Source organism: Podarcis filfolensis (assembly GCF_964270895.1).
Source record: "Podarcis filfolensis genome assembly, chromosome: 12".
Taxonomy (NCBI): domain Eukaryota; kingdom Metazoa; phylum Chordata; class Lepidosauria; order Squamata; family Lacertidae; genus Podarcis; species Podarcis filfolensis.
This window is the reverse complement of record NC_139614.1, coordinates 21,714,970-21,738,300: the sequence shown is the minus strand read 5'-3', so window position 1 is coordinate 21,738,300 and position 23,331 is coordinate 21,714,970. Positions and strand designations below refer to the sequence as shown.

General features: G+C 42.1%; 1 protein-coding gene across 6 annotated transcripts in view; it reads right to left on the bottom strand.

The window, feature by feature from the left end:
* CPVL (carboxypeptidase vitellogenic like) overlaps positions 1 to 23,331 on the bottom strand; it is a 67,348-nt gene that overhangs the window by 21,619 nt on the left and 22,398 nt on the right. For all 6 annotated transcript variants that reach the window (XM_083578771.1, XM_083578772.1, XM_083578770.1 and 3 more), the window contains exons 5-11: positions 21,556 to 21,614; positions 20,304 to 20,380; positions 18,789 to 18,855; positions 15,590 to 15,712; positions 15,056 to 15,187; positions 12,711 to 12,809; positions 11,577 to 11,750 (exon numbers count right to left, since the gene is read on the bottom strand). In XM_083578771.1, coding sequence (XP_083434897.1) covers positions 11,577 to 11,750; positions 12,711 to 12,809; positions 15,056 to 15,187; positions 15,590 to 15,712; positions 18,789 to 18,855; positions 20,304 to 20,380; positions 21,556 to 21,614 — 731 coding nt within the window. The remainder of the gene's footprint in view (positions 1 to 11,576; positions 11,751 to 12,710; positions 12,810 to 15,055; positions 15,188 to 15,589; positions 15,713 to 18,788; positions 18,856 to 20,303; positions 20,381 to 21,555; positions 21,615 to 23,331) is intronic.

The following is a 23,331-nucleotide window of genomic DNA, read 5'->3' as shown; positions in this document are numbered from 1 at the left end:
TACAGTACAGTGGTACCTCAGGTTACATACGCTTCTGGTTACAGATGCTTCGGGTTACAGACTCCGCTAACGCAGAAATAGTACCTCGGGTTAAGAACTTTGCTTCAGGATGAGAACAGAAATCGTGCTCCGGCGGCACGGCAGCAGCAGGAGGCCCCATTAGCTAAAGTGGTGCTTCAGGTTAAGAACAGTTTCAGGTTAAGAACGCACCTCCGGAACGAATTAAGTACTTAACCCGAGGTACCACTGTATAATAATCTGAACATTTCCCCCCTTTGCTGTTTGTAACAAGTAACTAGCCTAAGCAGGTACCAATTATTTTATTCTCTAGTTTTTGAAAAACTGTGTGTTATATTACAGGATTTGAAATGTAAGCATGGCATGCAACATCTGCATTCTTGCACAGAGTTATCTAAGGATACAGTTCATCCCTGTCAATCAGCAGAGGAAGGTGAAAGGACTCCCACAGGGCTACAGTAAACCATCAAAAGAAGATCTCTTTAGATTACCCCTGGGATTCCGGAATACAGTCTCATATACCAGATGGAAGAACAGTCTGTCTCCCAGCCAATCCCTTCCTCACACGCTCTTTTCTTTTGGGACAGCTAAACAATAAGATGGGCTAATTTTTCTTCTAGTAAGTCATTACATGTTGCAGGGAGCACCGTAAAAGAAACAAGAAAAATAAGAGCATAATGGCAGACAGGAGGTACAGAGACATGTTTTACAAATTTGCCATAACTTCTGTGCTAGTAGCAGTGGCCAAGAAACCTGAGGTAATGGCAGTCTTGCAAATGGAATGGCCAAGACAGATTTATGTAAACCAGGAATGGAGCTTGATGTTTTACTGAACCACCACTGAACGCTTGGGGCTCCATTTTCTTTGTTTATAAGGAGCAGATATGACCTACATTGGAGGCTACTTCAAGCTATTCCATTCCTAACTGCACCATCCACCACTTGCTCATTTAGCAATAGCACAAGTGTGGCTGCCTCATACTGGGGCTTTAATCAAACACTAGTGGTGAAATACTGCTAATACTGCGTTCCCTGATTAAGGAAACCTGGACCCTGGCTGTCCATTGTGTTAAGCACTGGAGCATAAAAGATCCGGCCACCAGAAATGCAAAAATTGACAGCTTTTTAGAAGCCATAAATACAACTGCGTAGTGAAACAAACCAAGACTTATTAAGACAGGTGGGCATGGTTCAGCTAAAATGGCACCATGGGTCAACTGGGAAGGCCTGGTGGCCCTAATCAGGCCTGTGGCCCAGAGGTTAAACATCCCTGTATTAAGTAAATCTATATTGTGCAAAGCAGTGACATTATCAAATACACAAAAGCCAGTGAAGCCTATCCTCCTGGTCCTCTACCTGCATGTTGGCAACTCACTGTGACCATGCTACAAGAAGAGAAAATCGGGAGCAACCTGAATATTCACAGTTAACTTGTGAAAGGATCACTGGGAAGGAGAGATAGGGTGACAAATCTGTACTTTTCAACTTTTCCAATATCACTAAACTTTCCAAAATAAAAAAAGACAATCCTCTTATTCTTGGCTGTGCCTCTTCCCACTGCCAAGGCCCTTCACGACTATAATTACCAGCCTCTACATTTTCTCCATCTCCTTTTGCTAAGCATTCTCACCAAAAGCAGAAAGTAGCATGGCCAATGCAGAGAGTAGCATGTAGCCGATTAAATTCAATTGCTGCCATAAATAAACACTGCAGATGAAGAAACCTAGACAGAAGAGAAAGGGATTAAGACTTGTGGATTATATGAATGAACAGTTTAAGAAAGAATGTTCACATGCGGGTGGCTCATGTCTTTGGCTTGCTTGCATGCTTTCTGCGAGGAAGGTGATATAAACTAAATTCCAAAGAAAGGATACAAGGATTTCCCCCATAAAAGCCTCTTTGAAACAGGGAAATTTGGGTCAGTGGCAAAGTTCCCCGTTCCAAGCGGTAGATGTGGGCTCATCATGACATGAAACCCTAGTTTTCCCAGAACATTGAAAGGAACTGAAGTGGAAAAGGAACAGACGAGCAAAACAAAATAAGCAAAAAGTTAGACATAAAGAATAGAATGAATGTGACTGAGGTTGCCAACCTTTCAGGACCAGTGAGCACATTTTGAATTTTGTGGAAATGTTGTGGGCAGCAGTCACAAAATGGCTGCCATGGCGGCATGGCATAACATTTTGGATGCTGTGATCTTGCCGATTTCACATCATGATTGTGATGTGTTTCCCCCCCCAAGTTCTTTTTCAGGCCTGCAATCTTGTGTGGCGCCCCCAAAACACCTTTTAGGGCACCGTGCCGAAAAAGGCGCTTTTTCTGGGGGGGGGGGGGAATTGTGAGGTGAAATTGCTCAAGATTATGGCATCCAAAATGGGAAAAAATGGGAAGATAATGTCCCAGAAGAACGTGTCCTGGATTTTGCCACTGAGGTGTTAGAGGGTATGATGTAGATCACAAGCAAAACTGTTTAAAAGCTCTGAAACAACACAGAAAACCAAAACACATTACAAAAAATATAAACATGTCATGAACATTTCAAATATGCACTACTTTACTTGTGGATTTTAAGTCGCTCAGGCTACCAGGCAGAGCAAATGTCGAACACTCTGCCTTCAACTTGTACAAAACAAAATCTTATTAAAACTCTTGTTTTACTTGAGCTAGAATAAGCTAATGAAGTTAACTGTGAGGGTACAAATGGTAAAATTTTAGTGAGGTAGTTAAGGGCTGGCACAGGAAGACTTTAAAATGCAGGAACAAAGATGCAATTAGCAGGGATTTAATGAGCTGTTTAACGATAAGTGACAGTGCCTGCCACAATTTCCGAACTAGATGCAATCTTAAATATTGTAGGACTGAGTTCTAACCTAAGGCAAGTTAACCTTTCCGGTGTTGCACAACTCCTTTTGGGGCAAGACAGGTTTAAATCAGTAGATATAGCAAAATCTGATACTAACAAAAATATATTCACAGAATCCACAAACATCAAAGGTTTTATTAGAGTTAAAGAATTCTAAGCCAAAGCCTCTTTCCTGGGATAAAATATCTCATCCAATTATTACAAAGCCCCTGTATGGAACGTAAGAAAGTCCTGCACAAATCATACCCAATTTTTGCCTTGCAAATGAAATCTTTGCTCATTTAATTCCTTCTGGAAATTATATATATATCCGTCTACTTGCACAATAGATATCTGCTTGCACAATGAGACTTCTGGTTTCTCTTCTTGGAGGCATTAAACATTTTTCTTAAAATACTTTTCTATAACCAAGAAAGGCTGGCAGATAACAGTGCTGAGCGATAACAACAAATGACCACAGTGATTTCCAAATGGGTGCTTTAAAAAGAAAGAAAGAATTAGAGGAACATTCTCGTTGGTTTATCACCAATATGGCTCTTCTTGAAGAAACAGACATCTTTTTTCACGAAGAGCTAAGTGATAAAATTTGCTTCGAATATATCCAACAAAAGCCATACCCACTCAAGAACAGGCAGTGTTTGGTATGTTTGATAACACCATGGTTTGATTAAACCAGTTTTTTCCAAACTTGGATCTCCAGCTGTTTTTGGACTACAATTCCCATCATCCCTGACCACCGGTCCTGCTAGCTAGGGGTGATGGGAGCTGTAGTCCAAAAACAGCTGGAGACCCCAGTTTGGAAAACCATTTGATATTCAGAAGCAAAAGCCCAGCTGAATTGTGATCCCGTATTACGATTTCCTCCCACAAATCTTTTTTTAGCACTCTGCATCTGACAAATAGGGGTGCAATTACACAAATCTACTATTAAGGGGGGAAATGGGTGGGAGATGCCCATCGTTTCTGTGCGAGTGTGCGTGAGGGGAAAATGTGTGACAATTAATGTAGTGTAAAAAGTGTTATAGAAATGTAATGTGACTGGTTTTAGAATGGATAAAACAGTTGTCATCACTAGGCTGCCTCTATTTTATGGAGCAACACCACGTTATGTTGAAGAAAAAATGTCACTCTTTCAGTAGAAGTAATAGAAGCCAATCTTTGAAGGCTGAAAAAGGGGATATGTGTGGGATGTAACAGAGGTCTTTCCCTCAGCTCTGTTACGAACAAAGGAGCCAATGTTGTAGATGAGTGTTGAGAAATGGCCAGTTTGCACATGTGCCATGTTTTGTTCATTGCCTGAACCTACTGGTGTAATATTTCCTCACAAGTGACACTGCAACACATCTGATGGGAAAACCTGATAAAATATCTAAGCGTTTCAGTAACAGCTGCATTTTATTAGGGGGGGGGGGTTTGTTTTTTTTAAAACCAAAATTAAAGCGGAAAAAGGCAGCTTGAGACAATCCCACAACTACAAACTGGGAGGGAATGGAGCCAAAGCTCAGAAACATAAACAAGCACATAAATAGCCAAGTTAAGAAATATATCCAGGTTCCTAAGCAATGGGAAAGTTTTCAAAAGGAGCTTTCCACCCTTTGAAGCCCGGATAATGTATCTACGGTGAATAACAGGAAGGTATCAATCAAGGAACAGAAGAAAATTCTGGCATTTCGTAGAAAGTTTGAGGGAACTCTGGAGAAGAACAGACAAACGGGGAATAAATATCCTTCCCACTTTTCTGCTTCTCACTATGTTTTCAAAATGTTTATATCCTGGCTTTCCACTAAAAAGTACGTATTACAGCTAACAGAGTCAATTCCACACAATATAAATATTTAGAATCACATGTAAAAAAAACACACCACACACAACCCAGTAAAATATCATTTGCTTTGTAAGAGAAAAGAGGAATGGTGCCATATAGACTTTTGATCATCTTCTCCAGAGAAGTCTTGGCATCATTGGTGGTGAGGAGGCACCTGAAGCATAGCCTCTATTGCTATCTCAACAAATAACACTTAAATGCTCCCTCAAGTATAGTGATCCAAGAGATTTAGGATGCCAAAGATCAACACAGGTACTTTGAATTGTTTCTGGAAGCCAACTAGGAGCCACTGAAGTTCTCTAAGCTAAGTGCGATCAGTATTTGCTTTCTTGGTGCAGCATGTCCTCATTAACAAGTTGATGTACTTTCTGAAATTTTCCAAAGGACAATCCCACATACAGCGTATTGCCAATAGTCTAGTCCAAAACAAGGCTGATAATGGAAAGATTTAACTTTCCCAGGGAAAGCTGTAACTGTCCAGTTCCTTGTCAAGGATGCCAGAAGCAGAGATGGATCCAGCAGTATCCCCTTGCCAATAACCTGATTCATAGGAGGAAGCGCAACCTCACCAATGTTGCAATTTATGAGGTAAAGTCAAATTGATAATGAGCTTCCTTCCTATTAATTAAGACAAATTCCTCTTTCTAGTTTTAGAAAGACCCTTCAGGAGTCCTAGTAAATTTTTTAATACCCTTGCAGAAAAGATGGCCAACTTAATCAAAACTTGTCATAAAGCTTCCAAAACCTAAATATTTTATTTTTATTTATTTAAATACCTTAAATAAAATAAAGTGAGTCAGCCCATTGGGTCCAGTACTGCCTACACTAGTGTTTTTCAACCTTTGATCCCTAGTTGGGGTTGAACTACAATTCCCATAATCCCATAAACCAATTTAGCCACTGCTCAGGGATGATGGCAGCTGCAGCCCAACAACGCCAGGACTACAAGGCTGAAGAGCACTTGTCAACATTGACTGGCACCAGCTCTCCATGGTTTCCAGCAGGTTTTTTCCAGCCCTATCCAAAAACGCCAAGGATTGAAACTGGGACCGTTGGCAACCAAGCATCTTCTCTACTGCTGAGAAATACCAAATTCTGCCAAATACAAAAAGGACTGCACAAGACTAATCGCCACACAACATACAACCAAGGACAGTGATGCCAGATTTCTAATAGGCTGTGATGGGATGTTGAGCTGCTTGTGCGTAAAGTTCCTAGTCCCTCAGTGTTTGGCTAAGTCCACAAACCACTGTCTGTAACGGAGCGCCATAAGCATGGCTCCGTCAGTCGCTGGCAGAATCCGACAGTGGGCGTTTACGGAATTTCTTCCAGCATAACAGCTCCTTAACGGAAACACGTCTTCTGGACTCTCTACGTGACAATTTCCGGCGAGGAGTGGGTGTCCCTATAGGAGGTCCTGAAACCTCCTCACTGTTCTCGCTGGAATTGTCTCTGAGCCATTCTTCTGACTCGCTTTCCCTTGGAGCTCTTTCTCGCCCCCTGCTGGTTCCCTCCTCCGCTGATAAGTCTCTCTCAACCTCTGGGAGCCCCTCCACCACCTGTTCTTCCGATGACAGTTCCCTGACATAGGCCATGCCATTAACACTGTGTTTTCCATTTTCTATTATTTGCCATAATTCCTTATTAAATTGCTAAGGAAGAAAGAGGGGTTGGAGGAAGCATAGCAAACAGTTTAACCTAGACACAGGAGTGCCATAAACAGAATTTCTGAAGCACTCCTGACAGCATTTCTAAGCACCAAACATGCTGCTCTTAATCTATAAGTGATTGTGATCTTTTGAAAGGTCAGTAGGCTGCAGCATCTATCATGGCAGCTACCACACGCCATGCCGCATCCTTCACAAATCCTGTACAATGAATTATGAGTAGTATTATTCCCCATCTGGCTTTGGTTGAGCGAGAAGACAAAGAAGTTTCTTTTGTTTTTTTTTTAAAATATTTTTATTTTTCCATATAAACACAATACAACAAACATAAACATACAAAAACAAAAACAAAACAAAAAACATGTATCATTTCATATCCTAATTTCATATCCTATCTTCCCCGACTTCCTCATGCTTCCCCTTTCTGTATTCCAAATTCTTATCGATTGTTCAGCAAATCTTCCCTTATTTTAATTTAAATTTAGACTATTCTTCCTTATTTTCCTTGTCTTAACCATTGCTAATAGTAACCATTTACTTTCCAGTCCAACATCATTCTAACTTTCATTAACTTTATGATATTTCTTTAAATAGTCCTTGAATTTTTTCCATTCTTCTTGCGCTGCTTCTCTTCCCTGGTTTCGGATTCTGCTCGTCATTTCTGCCAAGCCCATATAGTCTATCACCTTCATCTGCCATTCTTCCAGTGTGGGTAGTTCTTGCGTCTTCCAGTACTTCGCAATGAGTATTCTAGCTGCTGTTGTAGCATACATAAAGAAAGTTATATCCGTCTTTAACACCCCTTGGCCGACAATACCCAAGAGAAAGGCCTCTGGTTTCTTGGGGAAAGTATATTTAAATACCTTTTTAAGTTCATTATAGATCATTTCCCAGAATGCCTTAATCTTCGGGCAGGTCCACCAAAGATGGAAAAATGTACCTTCAGTTTCTTTACATTTCCAACATTTGTTGTCAGGCACATGGTAAATCTTTGCAAGCTTGACTGGGGTTATGTACCACCTATATATCATTTTCATAATGTTTTCTCTTAAGGCATTACATGCCGTAAATTTTATCCCGGTGGTCCACAACTTTTCCCAATCAGCAAACAAAATATTATGACCAATGTCCTGAGCCCATTTAATCATGACCGATTTAACCGTTTCATCTTGTGTATTCCATTTCAGCAGCAAATTGTACATTTTAGACAAATTCTTAGTACTGGGTTCTAACAGTTCTGTCTCCAATTTTGATTTTTCCACCTGGAAGCCAATTTTACTGTCCAGTTTAAACGCTTCATTAATTTGATGGTAGTGGAACCAATCTCTCACCTTCCCTTTTAATTTCTCAAAACTCTGCAATCTCAATTTGTCCCCTTCCTTTTCCAAAATTTCCCAGTATCTTGGCCACTTGGACTCCATATTTAATTTTTTAACTGCCTTAGCTTCCATTGGCGACAGCCACCTTGGAGTTTTATTTTCCAGCAAGTCTTTATATCTGTCCCAGACATTTAGTAGTGCTTTTCTGACAATATGATTTTTAAAACTTTTATGTGCTTTAACCTTGTCATACCACAAATATGCATGCCACCCAAAAATGTTATTAAAACCTTCCAAATCCAAAATGTCTGTGTTTTCAAGAAGTAGCCATTCTTTCAGCCAGCAGAAAGCTGCCGCTTCATAGTAAAGTTTAAAGTCTGGCAGGGCAAACCCCCCTCTTTCCTTTGAATCCGTTAGTATCTTAAATTTAATTCTGGGCTTTTTGCCCTGCCAGACAAATTTAGATATGTCTTTTTGCCACCTCTTGAAACAATCCATTTTATCAATTATTTGCAATGCTTGGAACAAAAACAACATTCTTGGCAATACATTCATCTTTATAGCTGCAATACGGCCTAACAAGGAAAGCTTCAAGTTGGACCAAATCTCCAAATCTTTTTTCACTTCTCTCCAAGTTTTTTCATAATTATCTTTAAACAAATTCACATTTTTAGCTGTCATATTTATACCCAAATATTTCACTTTTTTAACCACAGTCAACCCTGTCTCATTCTGGAACCTTTCCTTTTCTATCTGTGTCAAATTTTTCTCCAAAACCTTTGTCTTAGCCTTATTCAATTTAAATCCTGCCATTTGACCAAACTCTTGAATTATTTCCAAAACTCTTTTCGTGCTAGCTTCTGGCTCTTGCAATGTAAGTACTAAGTCATCTGCAAATGCTCTCAGTTTATATTGTTTAGCTCCGACCTGAATGCCTTTAACCAACTGGTCCCTCCTAATCATATTAAGCAAAACCTCCAGGACCGATATAAAAAGTAATAAAAAAAGAAGTTTCTTTTGTTTCTTTTTACGTATCCTAAAAGGAACACATCCTTCAATCCAACAAAAAGTATGAAGGGCATGTTGACCACTTTCCAGAAAACGCCATGCACTTCCTTGTACCAAACTTATTTCCTGCATTAATTTCTGACATGGAGGACTTCGAAGCGCACAGCCATAGGGCGGTATAGAAATAGGGTATAAGTTGGTATAGAAATAACAGCAGCAACGACAACAATCCTTTGCCTTAGGAAAAAGACTGGATTTGCCAAAACAGCCAAACTTCCAGTGCGTAGAAAAGCAGAGTGCTTCAACTTGGACTGGTCCTCACCCTCCTAATATAGTTCAGATCAAAATGCTACATTTACCATGTGGTTAGGCACTAGTATGGGATGTGAAGTGACTCCTGCCATAGACCAAAAGAGGGTTAGATAGCTCAGTCTTGCAGAGACGTTCTGCCTACTGCAAAAACTGCCCCAAGCCATGTCACATGTGAACATTAAGCTTGACATGCAAGTAAGTTATCATTCCAAACCATTGCAATATTCTTGAGGTAGAAATGAGTGGCTCCGTATGCCCCCCCCCCAATGTGATATACAATGCAAACTAGCCAATACATTACATGTGAACTCCAAAGATCACAAGATGTGAGTACTGGCCACAGCAAATGGGATGTGCATACCTCTCTTTTGTGCTACAACCACTGTCCTGTTGTTGTTGTTGTTGTCGTCGTCAGCAGGTCCCAGGGCATGTGGCAACAATTTAAAATTCAGCATAAAAACTGAACAATTTACAGTCACAGACCAATACCGGTTGTGTCTTACAGCATCTAACTAAATATATATATATGTAAAGCTGCTGCAGTAGGTACGTTCTTCAATATTTTCTAAGGTTACGTGTACACTAGAAATTTAGACCAGTTTTATGCCTGCGTAACTGTTGTGGGCCCATCTAACGGAATGTTAAAAATTAAAAGTTACATGAAGGGCTAAAGATTCCCAACAAACAAGTCTTAGTATCCCACAAAGCTACACATTCCAAGGATTCTCTGGAAGAAAGCCATGACTGTTAACCACAGCCTTCAATCAGTTTAAGTTGTTTAAGATTAATTTCAGTGGCATGTGGAATTAAATTTTAAAAAGTCAATAAACTTACTCATTTCATCATTTAAGACATTTCTATGTAGTCTTTTAAACACCACAAGTGCCTTACCAAACTAGGTCGGGAAGTAAGAAGCAAGTAATCTGCTCCCTTATCTACTCTCATTACTAGATAGCTCTAGTTGACCGCCTGGGGCAGCACTTAGAAAAGCAACAAATGCCAAGCCTCTCTTGTTTTACAACAGCAACAGACTTGCCTATGGGAACTCCTGAAACATCACTGACTTCCCATAGGCTATCAGCCCAGGTTCAGGGTTTTGAGCAACTTGGGCCCAGTATACTTTATGGCAGGGGTCAGAAAACTTTTTCAGCAGGGGGCCAGTCCACTGTCCCTAAGACCTTGTTGGGGGCCGGACTATACGGGGGGGGGGGTAGAATGAACGAATTCCTATGCCTCACAAATAACTCAAGAGATGCATTTTAAATAAAAGCACACATTCTACTCATGTAAAAACATGCTGATTCCCGGACCGTCCGCAGGCCAGATTTAGAAGGCAATTGGGCCGCATCCAGCCCCGGTGCCTTACGGTCTACCTGAGCCATTATATCTCAGATCAATCATAGAGATTATCTGGAAGAGTGCTGTTAGCTGTCACCCATGTTACAGGGGCGTAACTGGCCTCAGCTAGAAAGTCAGACATTTAGCGTCACCAGTCCTCTGCTACAGAACATTCTCACTGCAGAGATTTGGCAGACAGCCTTGCTGTTGTCTCTCTTGAGGATCTTTTTATGCCAACAGGCCTATACAGCTGTTTCTGTCTGTTTTTGATTAGCCAGGCACATCAAGGATTAAAAGCATTGCTTTTAATGGCATTTTGTATTTCGTTGTAGTACGTAATCCTGATATATTATGAAGCCATACCTTGGATCCTGAACGCCTTGGTACTCAGATGTTTTGCCTCCCGAATGCCAGAAACCCGGAAATGAGTGTTCTGGTTTGCGAACTATTTTTGGAAGCCGAACGTCCGACGGGGCTTTCGATTGGTTGCAGGAGCTTCCTGCAGCCAATCAGAAGCCGTGCTTTGGTTTCTGAACATTTTGGAAGTTGAACGGACTTCTGGAACGGATTCCGTTTGACTTCCAAGGTATGACTGTACAGAAATACTTTTATAAATATATATAAAATAATAACACAAAAATATAATACAATTGATCTGCTGGCTAAACCTGAACAGGTGCTGTGGAAGAGCAAAACATTCAAGCACAAATACAGTTGCTAAGATGCAGTGTTGTCCTGTAGATGAGGACTTCAACCACCGGTGCAGAAGTATTTCACCAGCTTCGAAAGTTAGCTCTCTTGAAATGCTATGTGTTTTATATGGGGAAAAGTCCCTGCAACATATACACATGAGAACTGAGGTGCTAAAGTCTCCAACGGAGGACTTCATCACCTCTACTAACCAAGTCTGACCCCCCCCCCCCAAAAAAAGAATGCCAGGGAAAAAACCAGACATTTTACATGCTATAACACAAAGCTATCCTCTCCAATATTGGGTAAAGGTTTGAAATGCAAAGTTAATCAGCTGATTTCTCTGAAGTCACACATTGCTGCAACACTGATTATCACTGAATTGCTAAAACTATTCTGGTTCTGTTTTAGGGATGGCTGATTAGAAGTCGGGAGTAGGTGTTAAATATTCGGAGGTTAAATATTTGGAAAATAATGAATTAAGGCAGTTCTGCAGGTTCTTAAATTTAAGAGGCTGGGCTTGGCAGCCTACCTACCCTGTAGTTATCCATTAGAACAGCCAGCCATGGTTTTATTGTCTGCATCACATCTTCAAGCAAATGTTTCTCAACCGTGGAGCCATTATGAAATGTCAGGTTGCCAACGTGGATAGACTTCCTTATTTCTGGCAATGTTAACAACTGTCCAAAGTATTCCTGATCCTCAGGTTCCTATTAAACAAAAGATGAAAAAGATAAAAATGGCTGCAAAAAAATCAACACAATAAAATTATATACCCTAGTTATTCATGTACAGGAATATCCTACCTAGCACTGAAGCATGCAAAACACCGCATAAGTGAGGATTGTGTTAAACATGAAACTGCAGGGGTCAGTTAAGTCTGAAATTATGAAGCAATTTAAAGTGTTCAAGTCTATTAGTTTCATAAGGGGGAAATCCCAGCAGGTCATGAAAACTGGTGGCATTTGGTAATTGATCAGATGAGAGAGGGGGGGAAAGGTTTGCCGTTAGTGAAAATGTACAGCCACATTAATTTGTCACTGTGCCAGACTGAGTTTACTTGCATTAAACAGTGTCCCATGCAGGCAATGCAATATCAAGTTTTAACTTAGGCAAACTGCTTCATCTTGCACTATTTCCCATAAGAACTTAGGGGGGAGAAACTTGCAGAGAAAAGGTCAAACTAGTCTTAACATTTGGCTTCCAAGAGTGCTTAGCTGGAAAGTTTACAGGCAGGGCATGAAGGCAACAGCACTCTCTCAGCACCTCTAAATACTGAAATTCCATTTAGCCACCAGGCCAATAGCCATCGATAGACCTAATCTTCATGGGGTGGGAAACCCTTCCTTTTTCTCTCCAGCTGTTGGGTTTGTCGCAAGTGGAGAGACAGGGACGTCCTAGGTGAATCGTCTGCAGTATTTGCACAATGCTAAAGACCTCCTCATGGTACCTTGGCACCAGGTGCAAAATCTCCCACTTGTCCCTTCACCTTAAGCATGTGCTGAGATTTAAGCAACGACGGGGGGGGGGGGGGAGGGAGGAGGGATCGTTTCCCCAAGCTCCAGTACTGCTACCACCATTTCCAATCGCTCTTGATAGAGCAGTAGCCCAAGTCAATTCCATACCTTCGAAAGCACATTACCAGAATGCCTAGTCTGAGGGTGGCTTACCTGGCACTTCATGAAGTTGAAGTAGTTGCTACACCCTGTGGCATTCTGAAAGAAGGAAGCAGTTCCAATTTCATCGCCATTCAACAGAACATCAAACACCTGGAGGAAGAGAGCCATGGAAAGAAACACAGTTCAAAATATGGTTTCTGCTGGGTTAAAAATTCTAAGGAACCGCAATGCTCGGCATAATTCAGTTGGCCACGAGTAGCAAGGAGATGCTTTGTGGAGTGTACCTGAGCAATGAAATATTAAGGCCATATAACACCAGTCCTAAAGGATCTACACTGGCTCCCAGTACATTTCCAAGCACAATTCAGAGTGTTGGTGTTGATCTTCAAAGCCCTGAATGGCCATGCATACCTGAAGGAGCATCTCCACTCTCATTGTCCTGCCTGGACACTGAGGTCCAGCTCCGAGGGCTTTCTGGCGGTTCCCTTACTGCAAGACGTGAAGCTACAGGGAACCAGACAGAGGGCCTTCTCAGCAGTGACACCCAGGGCCGCCTTTAGGGGAGGGAGAAATCGCTCACCTGTCACAACCGCCACCACTCCGCTCCCTCCCGGGCTCTGCTGCTGCGGGAGGACTAGGGTGCTGTCACGCGATGAGACGTAGCTGGGCAGTGCTACACAGAGTGCCCAGCGGCACGGGAGGAGAAGCACGGCAAGGAAACAGCCAGCGCGAGAGGGAGGGAGGCTGCCTGGCCTGTTGCCGCCACTCTGCTCCCTCCTGGGCTCCGCTGCTGCGGGAGGACGAGGGCGGCGCTGCGGGACGGGACAGACCTGGGCAGGGCTAGGCAGGGCGCCTGATGGCACAGGAGGAGAAGCACAGCAAGGAAAGGAATGGGCGGGACGCGGAAAGGAAAAGCTCTGCCCGCAGTGCTGGGCGGAGGCAGAGGAGCCACCGTGCGGTGCCCACAACACTGGGTCCTCCACACCCTTACCTGAGCTTGCACGCCTTCCTTGCACCCATCCACGATGAACGGATCTCCCCTCTAAAAGTTCCTGGGGATGGGGATGTCCAACTACAACCTCCAGTGCCATCTTTGGCATTTAGCGCCCCCCCCGAATTTGGCGCCAGGGTGCCCTGCACCCCTTGAACCCCCGAGTAAAGGCGTCGCTGGTGACACCTGCCCTGTGGAACGCCTCCCCATCAGATGTCAAACAGAGCAACAACTATTTGACTTTTAGAAGACATCTGAAGGCTTTCAGGGAAGCTTTCAATGGCTGGATGTTTTATTGCGTTTAAAATATCTATCTTGTTGAGAGTCACCCAGAGTGGCTGGGGCAACCCAGTCAGATGGGCGGCATGTAAATAATAGAATTATTATTACTATTATTAGGAAGGATTTGTCTCCTGTTCTTGGGGCCAACTGATTACCATATTCAAAATTTGGAAGGCGCTGTTTTTTGACCCACTTCAACTTCCCGATCCCACTGCCAGCCCCCAGGAAGATCCAATCTAGAATGCTGCTTCAACCTATTATTTGCCTGTGTTGGGCACACTCTATTCACTGCTCCACCATAGCTAAGATTTTAGAGGTTTCCTTGTAATCAAGCAGTGTGTGTGTGTGTGTGTGTGTGTGTGTGTGTGTGTGTGTGTAAATAAAATAAATAAATGAAACCAGATAATGCGTAGCATGGATATAAACTGGAATGCTGAGAATATAAGTCAGCATGGTGGATCTTCCCAAGGGGAGGAAATACAAGTCACACAGTTATATGCATTTTAAAGGTTATTTCTAAAATTAGACAAATTATTCTGTAAAATGCACTATATTGCAGTAAGTAACTCATTAGCGGCTTACTGCTGCACACATCCGAAGGCTGCTTCGTGGCATCACTGCGCGGGAAACACAAAACGCCGCAAATTCAGAGCAAAACGCCAGCCCACAGTGTGTGCTGCTGTTTTCGCCTTCCACTCTTTTGGTGGGGGTTAAAAATTGGAGCCATTATTCATGGATATAGAAAGGTTTCAGGCGTGTGTTCAAGCATATGCAACGAGTTCCACGACTGCATCTTTCCTGATTTCCTGGGGATAAGCTAAACCTTTAGGGCATACAAGCACAGACTTAGAAAAACTAAAGCAATTCATGAAAGAGATGCCTATGTAAACATATGCCACAGCACTCAATTCTGAAAAGAGGCCAAGGTAAATTTTGTAGAAACATTGGACGGTGATTTCTCTCTCCATTAGTTCTCCCTCTCTTTGCCCTTCTGCGGCAATATAAATGGACACCTTTTTCCAGAGCGGAGCTTGTGACCTCCATTCTGCTTCCTTCTGACCCCCTTACTCTCTTCAGATGGTTTTAATTGCTGGAGGCCAGCATGTGGGCCTCTAATACGTACTTCAAAGGCTTCTCTCCATTTCTTCTGCTGGATGTAGATTACTGCCAGATCAGTCTGCTGCCGGAAAAACGCCTTCTGCTTCTCATCCAACAAGCCAATTTGATATAACAATTCTGCATAGCCACCAAACATCTGCAAAGGGAATCAAGAAACTCAGCGATATTAGTCTAGATTATTCTAATCTTCTAGAATGCCCATTGTTGTTTTTTTTTAAAAAAAGGCAATGCATTAAGCAGAGATTTATTTATTTTTTAAAGCATGCTTACAAATTTTAAATAGTTTGCCAAGGCTGCAAAAAAACTTTGGTGGCATTTATAAGCAGTCTAGTTCCCTGCAGGATCACAGCTAATTTGCTCTTGAGAAACATGTGGTAAACTAATTAAAGTTTTATTGAAATTAGAAAGTTACATGGAACAATACTCATTTTTCCCTTTCTTCCGTTATCCTTTCCCCACAATTTGAGAATCACAATCCACGTCTGGTTTAAAAAATAATAATTTTTTTTTAATTAAACACAATATGGAGAAATCTTACCAATTCAGGGTCACAGAGACCATCTCCAATGGCAACACCCTTAAAGTTGATCTTTATCTTTGCTGTAGGATTACGGGTGTGGATATAATAGCCGATGGCAGGCACATACTTCCCTGCGTAGGACTAGTGATATTGAAGAATACAGTCAAACAAAAAGGTAGTGTGAATAGCTTTCATGCATTTGTAAAAATTCTGTTTATTGATATAAACACATAGAAAATACATCGAACGTGATAGGTGTAGTCAATACAAATTGCACGCAGAAATAGAAAAAAATAAAATGAAAATACAATGGGGAAGAAAACCTGAAAGCTGAGAATACAATAATGCATTCAACTATCATATATTTTAAAAAGGGTGTGTGTGTGTGTGTGTGAGTCAATTCAGTTCTCCATAAAGCGTCTCCACACTTTCATCTGGGGTTTAGTGGGCTGTTCAGCTGAGTTTACGTTAGGATAAGATCTTATACCATGTGAAATAAAAAGATCTATTTTTAATGAACTGTTAAGGACTCTCCATGCACGTGTCGGATGTTCTGACAGTGCAATGTCCCATATTTTTGATAGGCACTCCGATTGGGAAGGAGATGACTGGGACTTCCAATGGGAGGCCACTAACAATCTGGCTGCAGCAAAAAGCATAAACACAAGAGGTTTGTGCATGCAGGCAAGTTGGTATCGTGCTCCAAGGATAAATGCTTTTATGCAATATGATTGCATCTAAAATATTTGATTCGCACCTGCTAGTTTTCATTATTAAGGCTGTAAGTAATCAATAGAATTCGTGCTCTTAAGCTCATAGAAGGAGCTCACAGAGGACGGGATATTTATTCTGATTCGTCTTCTCCCCTGCCAACCCCCTTCTACATGTTATGGAGAATCTCCCAAGTTGATTTTTGGGTTCTGGATGGTGCAAAAGAGACAGCAAATGGGCAAAATTTACCTCCCCTCTCCTGTTAGCAAAGGATCAAAAGACATTCTGTGTGTACCAACTGGATTCCTGCCTAAATGCTTTTCTTTAAAAAAATCCTTCAACCTTTTAACTGAGAACACTAATTAAATTTGTAATCAAAGTCTTTTCGCGTCTAGTACAGTCTTACCTTGGTTTTCGAACAGCTTAGTTCTCGAATGTTTTGGCTCCCGAATGCTGCAAACCCGGAAGTGACTGTTCCGATTTGCGAACTATTTTTGGAAGCAGAACGTCCGACGGGGCTTCTGTGGCTTCCAATTGGCTGCAGGAGCTTTCTGCAGCCAATCAGAAGCCAGGCTTTGGTTTCTGAACGTTCTGGAAGTCAAACAGACTTCCGGAACGGAATCCGTTTGACTTCCAAGGTACGACTGTACATGTATCCAACCAGCTCAATAATGCTTGCAACGCTGGAATAACCCATGAACTTACAAAACCAATGAATCAATGACTTGCAATATTGTGCTGGCCGATCCTAAGTACGAATGTGCCATTAGGCTGGATAGAGCACTCTTCCAGGCTGTCTATGCAGCCCGCTTTCCTGGGGTGCCTCTGAACTATGACTTTCAATCATACAGTGGTGCCTCGCAAGACAAATGCCTCGCAAAACGAAAAACGTGCAAGACGAAAGGGTTTTTCGGTTTTTGCGTCGCTTCGCTAGATGATTTTCCCTATGGGCTTGCTTCGCAAGACGAAACGTCTTGCGAGTTCTTGCGAGTTTGTTTCCTTTGTTCCTTTGTTTCCTTGTTTTCTTAAAGCCGCTAAGCCGTTAACAGCCGCTAAGCCGTTAATAGCCGCTAAGCCGTTAATAGCCGCTAAGCCGCTAATAGCCGTGCTTCGCAAGACGAAAAAACCGCAAGACAAAGAGACTCGCGGAACGGATTAATTTCGTCTTGCGAGGCACCACTGTACTTTGGAGGTAACATGCGGCTAGTGCTTGGAATGGAAAGATTTAGCAGGTAACCGGAAGTTATTACAAGCCATCTGAAGAGTAATCAAGGAAGGTGTTGGGAGAGAGGCACAGCCAAAGTTCTTGATCAATGGGGGGAGAGGGATAAGAACAGAAACCTTCAACCAACTCAGCGAAAATTAAGACATGGGGAACAAGGGGCAACAGATGGGGAAGGGCTTAATCCATGGATCTATTAGCGCTTCTGCATATTGGTAACCCAGTCCAAACTGCAGATATCAGGTGCACTGCAGAAGATATGGTAAGATATAACTTAATGCAAGATAAGCATATACAAAGGAGCATATACTAATACTCTCAGCCTCTTTAGGCATTCAGGCCTTTTGTCTCAATTTCTGCCAATGAAGAGCTGACCTTTTACCCTTCACGAGGCTGCGCGGCAACTGTTTGTTTCAAGCCTCTTCCATCTTTCCTTTCTTAGGAGGCTTTTTATGATGTGAAACCAAGAAGGTGATCCCTGGTCTCCACTGGCAAAAGGCACAATGAAATCTGACTCTCTTTTCTCCCACCCCACACTGCATATTTCTTTCCTAGACAAGTATCTCTGTTAGCAAAAAATTAAAGAAGCTTTCTTTGCCAGAAAAATCAAGATGGGATCTACATCTTCAGAGACAAAAGGAGAATCGTAGAACAAAGCTGTAATGAAAGCAGTATCTCTTGCCTAGAATGTCACACGTGTTAGCAGTTAGTATCAAAGAAACAGCAGCTCTGCTTAAGTTGTTAGAGGCAGTGAGCAACAGATAGCTTTTAGTTGCAATACCAAAGAGGTTCCCTTCTCTCTCTTGGGGGGAGGATAGGTTTTGAAATCAATTTCAGTACCAAAGCAAGGATCAATGGGAAAAGCTCCTCTAGAAATACCTAAGCTCTTAATTTTTAAAAGAAACACTGCCAGACTAAATGCTGAGGCCAAAGTTATTTACCAGAAAATGTACTTTTGGGCTGGGAAAGGGAATCGCTAGGTAACAACACATTTTTTAATCTGGAAGGGGCTGTTCTGGTCCTTTCTGCTCCCCCTGCTGGCTGTTTTAAAGATATTATTTTTTCATTATTTTACTAATTATAAAACATACTGTTGTTCAAAGTTATGTTGATAGATGTGCCTGTATCTAGGAAATGTAATTTAAAATTAAATCCAACTGGGTGGAGGGGGGACAGGTCCACCTGTGCTTTAGGATAATCCACAAAAAGTTCCTTAATTTCTCTTCGACGATCTTCATGTTCACAAGTTACACAGTTCAAGAATTAAAAGTTATCTGAACTTACTTCTCCTGTTGCGTAGAAGTCATTTTTCTGATAATCAGGAAAGAGCTGGAAAAACTGGATGAGAGCACTGAAATGACAGACGAAGTACAGGTAAAAATATCTGCACTAAGAAAGGTTGTAGTCAAATGTCATAGTAGTGCTGAAAATGAAAGCTTGCTAACTTATTCGGCAGCTGCTCCTCAACAGAAGCAGGCTGACATTCACTCGTGAAAATATGGTCACAGGCAAGTGTGACATTATCCTTTAGCCACAAAATACATTTTGTCTCAAAAATTGAACTACAGCGAAGTGTCACAGCATTAATCTCATCCCAACATACACAATCTATTACACAGTAATATTAATTTAAAAATATGCAGAAGTCTCAGCACACTTCTTAAAATTCTCCTTGCAGATACAGTCCTTAAACAGAGACATTTTCTGCTGCAATATGTACAAGTTCTTGGGGAGAAGACAAGCAGGAAGGCACGTGACATCATTTCTGCTTGGGCCATGAAACTCCAATTTTCCACCTTGAAGGAAAGTCTGCATTTCTACCGTCTCTGTTACCAAGCATCATTCTTATTCAGAGTGAACTCACCTTTCTCACACAACCATCTAGAGGGATGCATAAAAAACAAAAACAGGGCATCTATAAAGAGGTAGATGAAATCAGACAGATGTATTGATTGATGTCTCTCAAGAATGAGAGGAAACTGCACGTATATTACTTAACAAAACCACTGTCTGGAAAGCGATGTTTAAAAGCCATCTACTGTGCTACTCTCTGCATCTGAAAACATGCACACACCATTCTGTTAAGTCCGGATGCCAAGGGCAATATCCAACTAAATCATGGGTGGGCAAACTAAGGCCCGGGGGCCGGATCTGGCCCAATCACCATCTAAATCCGGCCCACAGACGGTCTGGGAATCAACATGTTTTTACATGAGTAGAATGTGTCCTTTTATTTAAATTGCATCTCTGGGTTATTTGTGGGGCCTGCCTGGTGTTTTTACATGAGTAGAATGTGTGCTTTTATTTAAAATGCATCTCTGGGTTATTTGTGGGGCATAGGAATTTGTTCATTCCCCCCCCCAAAAAAATATATAGTCCGGCCCCCCACAAGGTCTGAGGGACAGTGGACCAGCCCTCTGCTGAAAAAGTTTGCTGGCCCCTGAACTAAATCATACTCAGAGAAGACCCACTGAAATCAATGGACTGATGTTACGGTAATTAAATCCATCAATTTCCAAGGCCTACTCTGAGTATGAGTAACATTGGATCAGCCCCATGTTGGGCAAAAGATTCCTGGACTTGATGACTCATGTGATCCCTTCCAACTCTACAATTCCACGAGTCTAGGATCTCACCCAATGCTTACATAATCATTTCCTTAAAATGAGAAGGGGATAAAGAACATTTTACTATATAAATATTTTGAAAGTTCTCCAGAAGGTGTCAGCAAGCGCTGACTTTTCTGGTGCATTTCAAAAGCTTAGCAGAAGAAAATGCATCTTGTATCGGCTGATTTACCTATACAAATCTCTTCCTACATCATCTTCATTCACTGCATAACCTGTGTCATCTGTGAAACTGAAGCCAGTTCCAACCTGAGAGCAAAAGAGAATATAAAATATATGTGGAACAATTATCTTCCAGTTTTTCGCTGCTGTTTTTGACATCAAGCAAAATGATATTCTGTTAGGTATACGGTTTCTCCTACAGTTGCAAATGGAGTTTAAAAACCTGTTTTTTCAATTAGTCCATTAGAAGATCTGGATTCCTCCAGACATGCAGCTTGTGAACCTTCCTTTAATAAGACTCATTTTTGTTATTCTAGCATAGTTAGGATTATTCTAGCACAGTGTTCAAGATGTGAGAAAATTCAGCGACATGCCACATTTCAAATCAAGGCACACAGAAATAGTTCCAAATTTTTCCTGTCAATAAAGGAAGGGGGACATATATTTCAACCTTTGTTTAAAATAAGCTTTCTGGTGGCTGTTAGGAATTTATCTACCAAGTTCTCAGGCAACCTTCAATTGTAAGTAAATATATTCCAGAGTCACCACAAAGAGACGAAGAGAGAATTCAGGGTGCTGCTGCTGAATTAAAATCACACACAGGATCACACACACACAAAAATGGAAGGGTGGAATTATACATCCCAATCAGCAGTGTTTTCCACTCAGACCTTCACTCCTATAACTTCCCCCCTTAACTGAGAGGGATTTTGAACAGGGAAACTGTCAGTGCGGGAAAGGGTTAGCCAGTCTCGTCCCTTCAGTCTGCCCAAATTCAGCTTCAGCTTGATTAAAACCTAAAGAGCCAGAGGAAGTATATTGTGGGTCATGACTAGTTTGGACCTGAGCCCACCACATAGTTAGTAGAGAGCCAGCACAGACCTAGTTCCAGATCTGAAGGGACCCCTGCTTCACTGGTAGAACCCCACATTGTGGGGCACTGGAAATAATAATAAAAATATCTGCCGAGAGGCAGCCCCAGGCACCTAGCATGGTGGGTCCATAGGGTCCACATCAGTCGTTAGCCCTGGCAGCTGCCCAAAGATTTTGTCTAGCCATGTTTCCCCTACACGAGATCCTTCTTAAATGCCATACCACGTTGAGGAAAAAAGGGCTGTTGACAAAGTGACTATCCTTACATGTAACAGATAAAATTACGACGTTTTAAGATGCAAGAACATAAGGGTTAAGGCAATTGTTGCTGTCAAGAAAAGTTTTTTTTCAACAGACACATTTAGATACGCAATCCGTTGTTCACTTACCGGATTGTCAATGTAGAGCATGGAAAACTTGGAGGTCCAAGGAAATTTTCGTTCAGACACTATCAACACGGAAGAAAATGAGAGTTGAGTGTCTACAGCTTGAATCATTAGCATCAGTCCAAATAGGAAGCAGGACGAAGAGTGTGATCCTAACTACCGTATTTTTTGCTCCATAAGGCGCACCGGACCATAAGATGCACCTAGTTTTTAGAGGGGGAAATCAAGGGGGGAAATATTATTTTTCCCCCTCAGCCCCAAAGAGCAGCGGACAGGCTTCTCGGGGCTGCCGGGGGAAGCCCCACCCCCCCCCAGCCCCAAAGAGCAAAGAAGCCAAGACAGTGAGCGGGATCCAGCCAGGAGAGGCTGCGCGCGGCTATGGCAATTCCCCCACCTCCCGCAAAAGCCCACAGGAGCCGCGCACCCTTTAAGGAGCACGCAGCTCCTGCGGGCTTTTCTACAAGGAGGGAGAAGGGACTGACTGGCAGCGTCAGTCCCTTCGCCCTCCTGGGGAAAAGCCCGCAAGAGCCACACAGAGCTTGTGTGCGGCTCTTGGGGGCTTTTCCTGCCTGCCTCCCCCTGCATTTGCTCCATAAGATGCACACACATTTCCCCTTACTTTTTAGGAGGGAAAAAGTGTGTCTTATGGAGCGAAAAATACGGTATATCTACTCAGCAGTCAAGTCCTACTGAACTTAGCAGGGCTTGCTCCCAGGTGGATTGTAGGCTAACATGCCAAAGTCACCCAATAAGTCAATAATCAAGGTGTGCTTGAACTGTAGGGTCCACTATTCAACATTCTGAGACCACAGAAGAAAACTATGCAGCCTTTCACAAGCTTGTATAGCATTAAGTTGCCAACTGAAATATCATTATATGCTATTACTTTTTTCATCCCATTAAGGTATATGTCTGCTGTGATTAAGGTATATATTAAAGATGGATTTATCGGGCCAGACTTTGTCACTGATATTATTTCGGTGCACATTACTGTAGTGAATTCATCTTTTGCTCATTTTATATCACAAGGCGCAGCAATGTTGAACAACATGAGAAGGTTGCATTGTTAACATGCTGGATGGATTCAATATTTCAATGTTTACAGTAATGCTATTAATTGTTTTAGGCTATTAAACATGGCATTGGCTATTTTACAATATTTTCATATGGTTCTGCATTTCCTACCAAGACAGAAAAACAAAAAACTAAACCCAAGTACTTCAGACAGATGTTAGCACCTAGCGTAATTGTAAAAAGCAATGCATATCACTTGTGGTGAGAATTTTAAAGGTATTTTTTAAACCGAGTATGATCAGTCACATACCAGGTTGGAGAATGGTGTGATGAAAACATTTCCAAAACCTAAAGGCCATTTATTTTTGATGGATTAAAACATGTTTAGGCTGCTTTATAGTTTATTGGTGGATTATTTGAATCATTTTTCTGTATCCTATTTTATATTGCAAGCTATCCTTGAGAATGAACGGGACGCGGGTGGCGCTGTGGGTAAAACCTCAGCGCCTAGGACTTGCCGATCGCATGGTCGGCTGTTCGAATCCCCGCGGCAGGGTGAGCTCCCGTCGTTCGGTCCCAGCTCCTGCCCACCTAGCAGTTCGAAAGCACCCTTAAGTGCAAGTAGATAAATAGGGACCGCTTTATAGCAGGAAGGTAAATGGCGTTCCGTGTGCTGCTCTGGTGCCGGCTCGCCAGAGCAGCTTCGTCACGCTGGCCACGTGACCCGGAAGTGTCTGCGGACAGCGCTGGCTCCCGGCCTCTAGA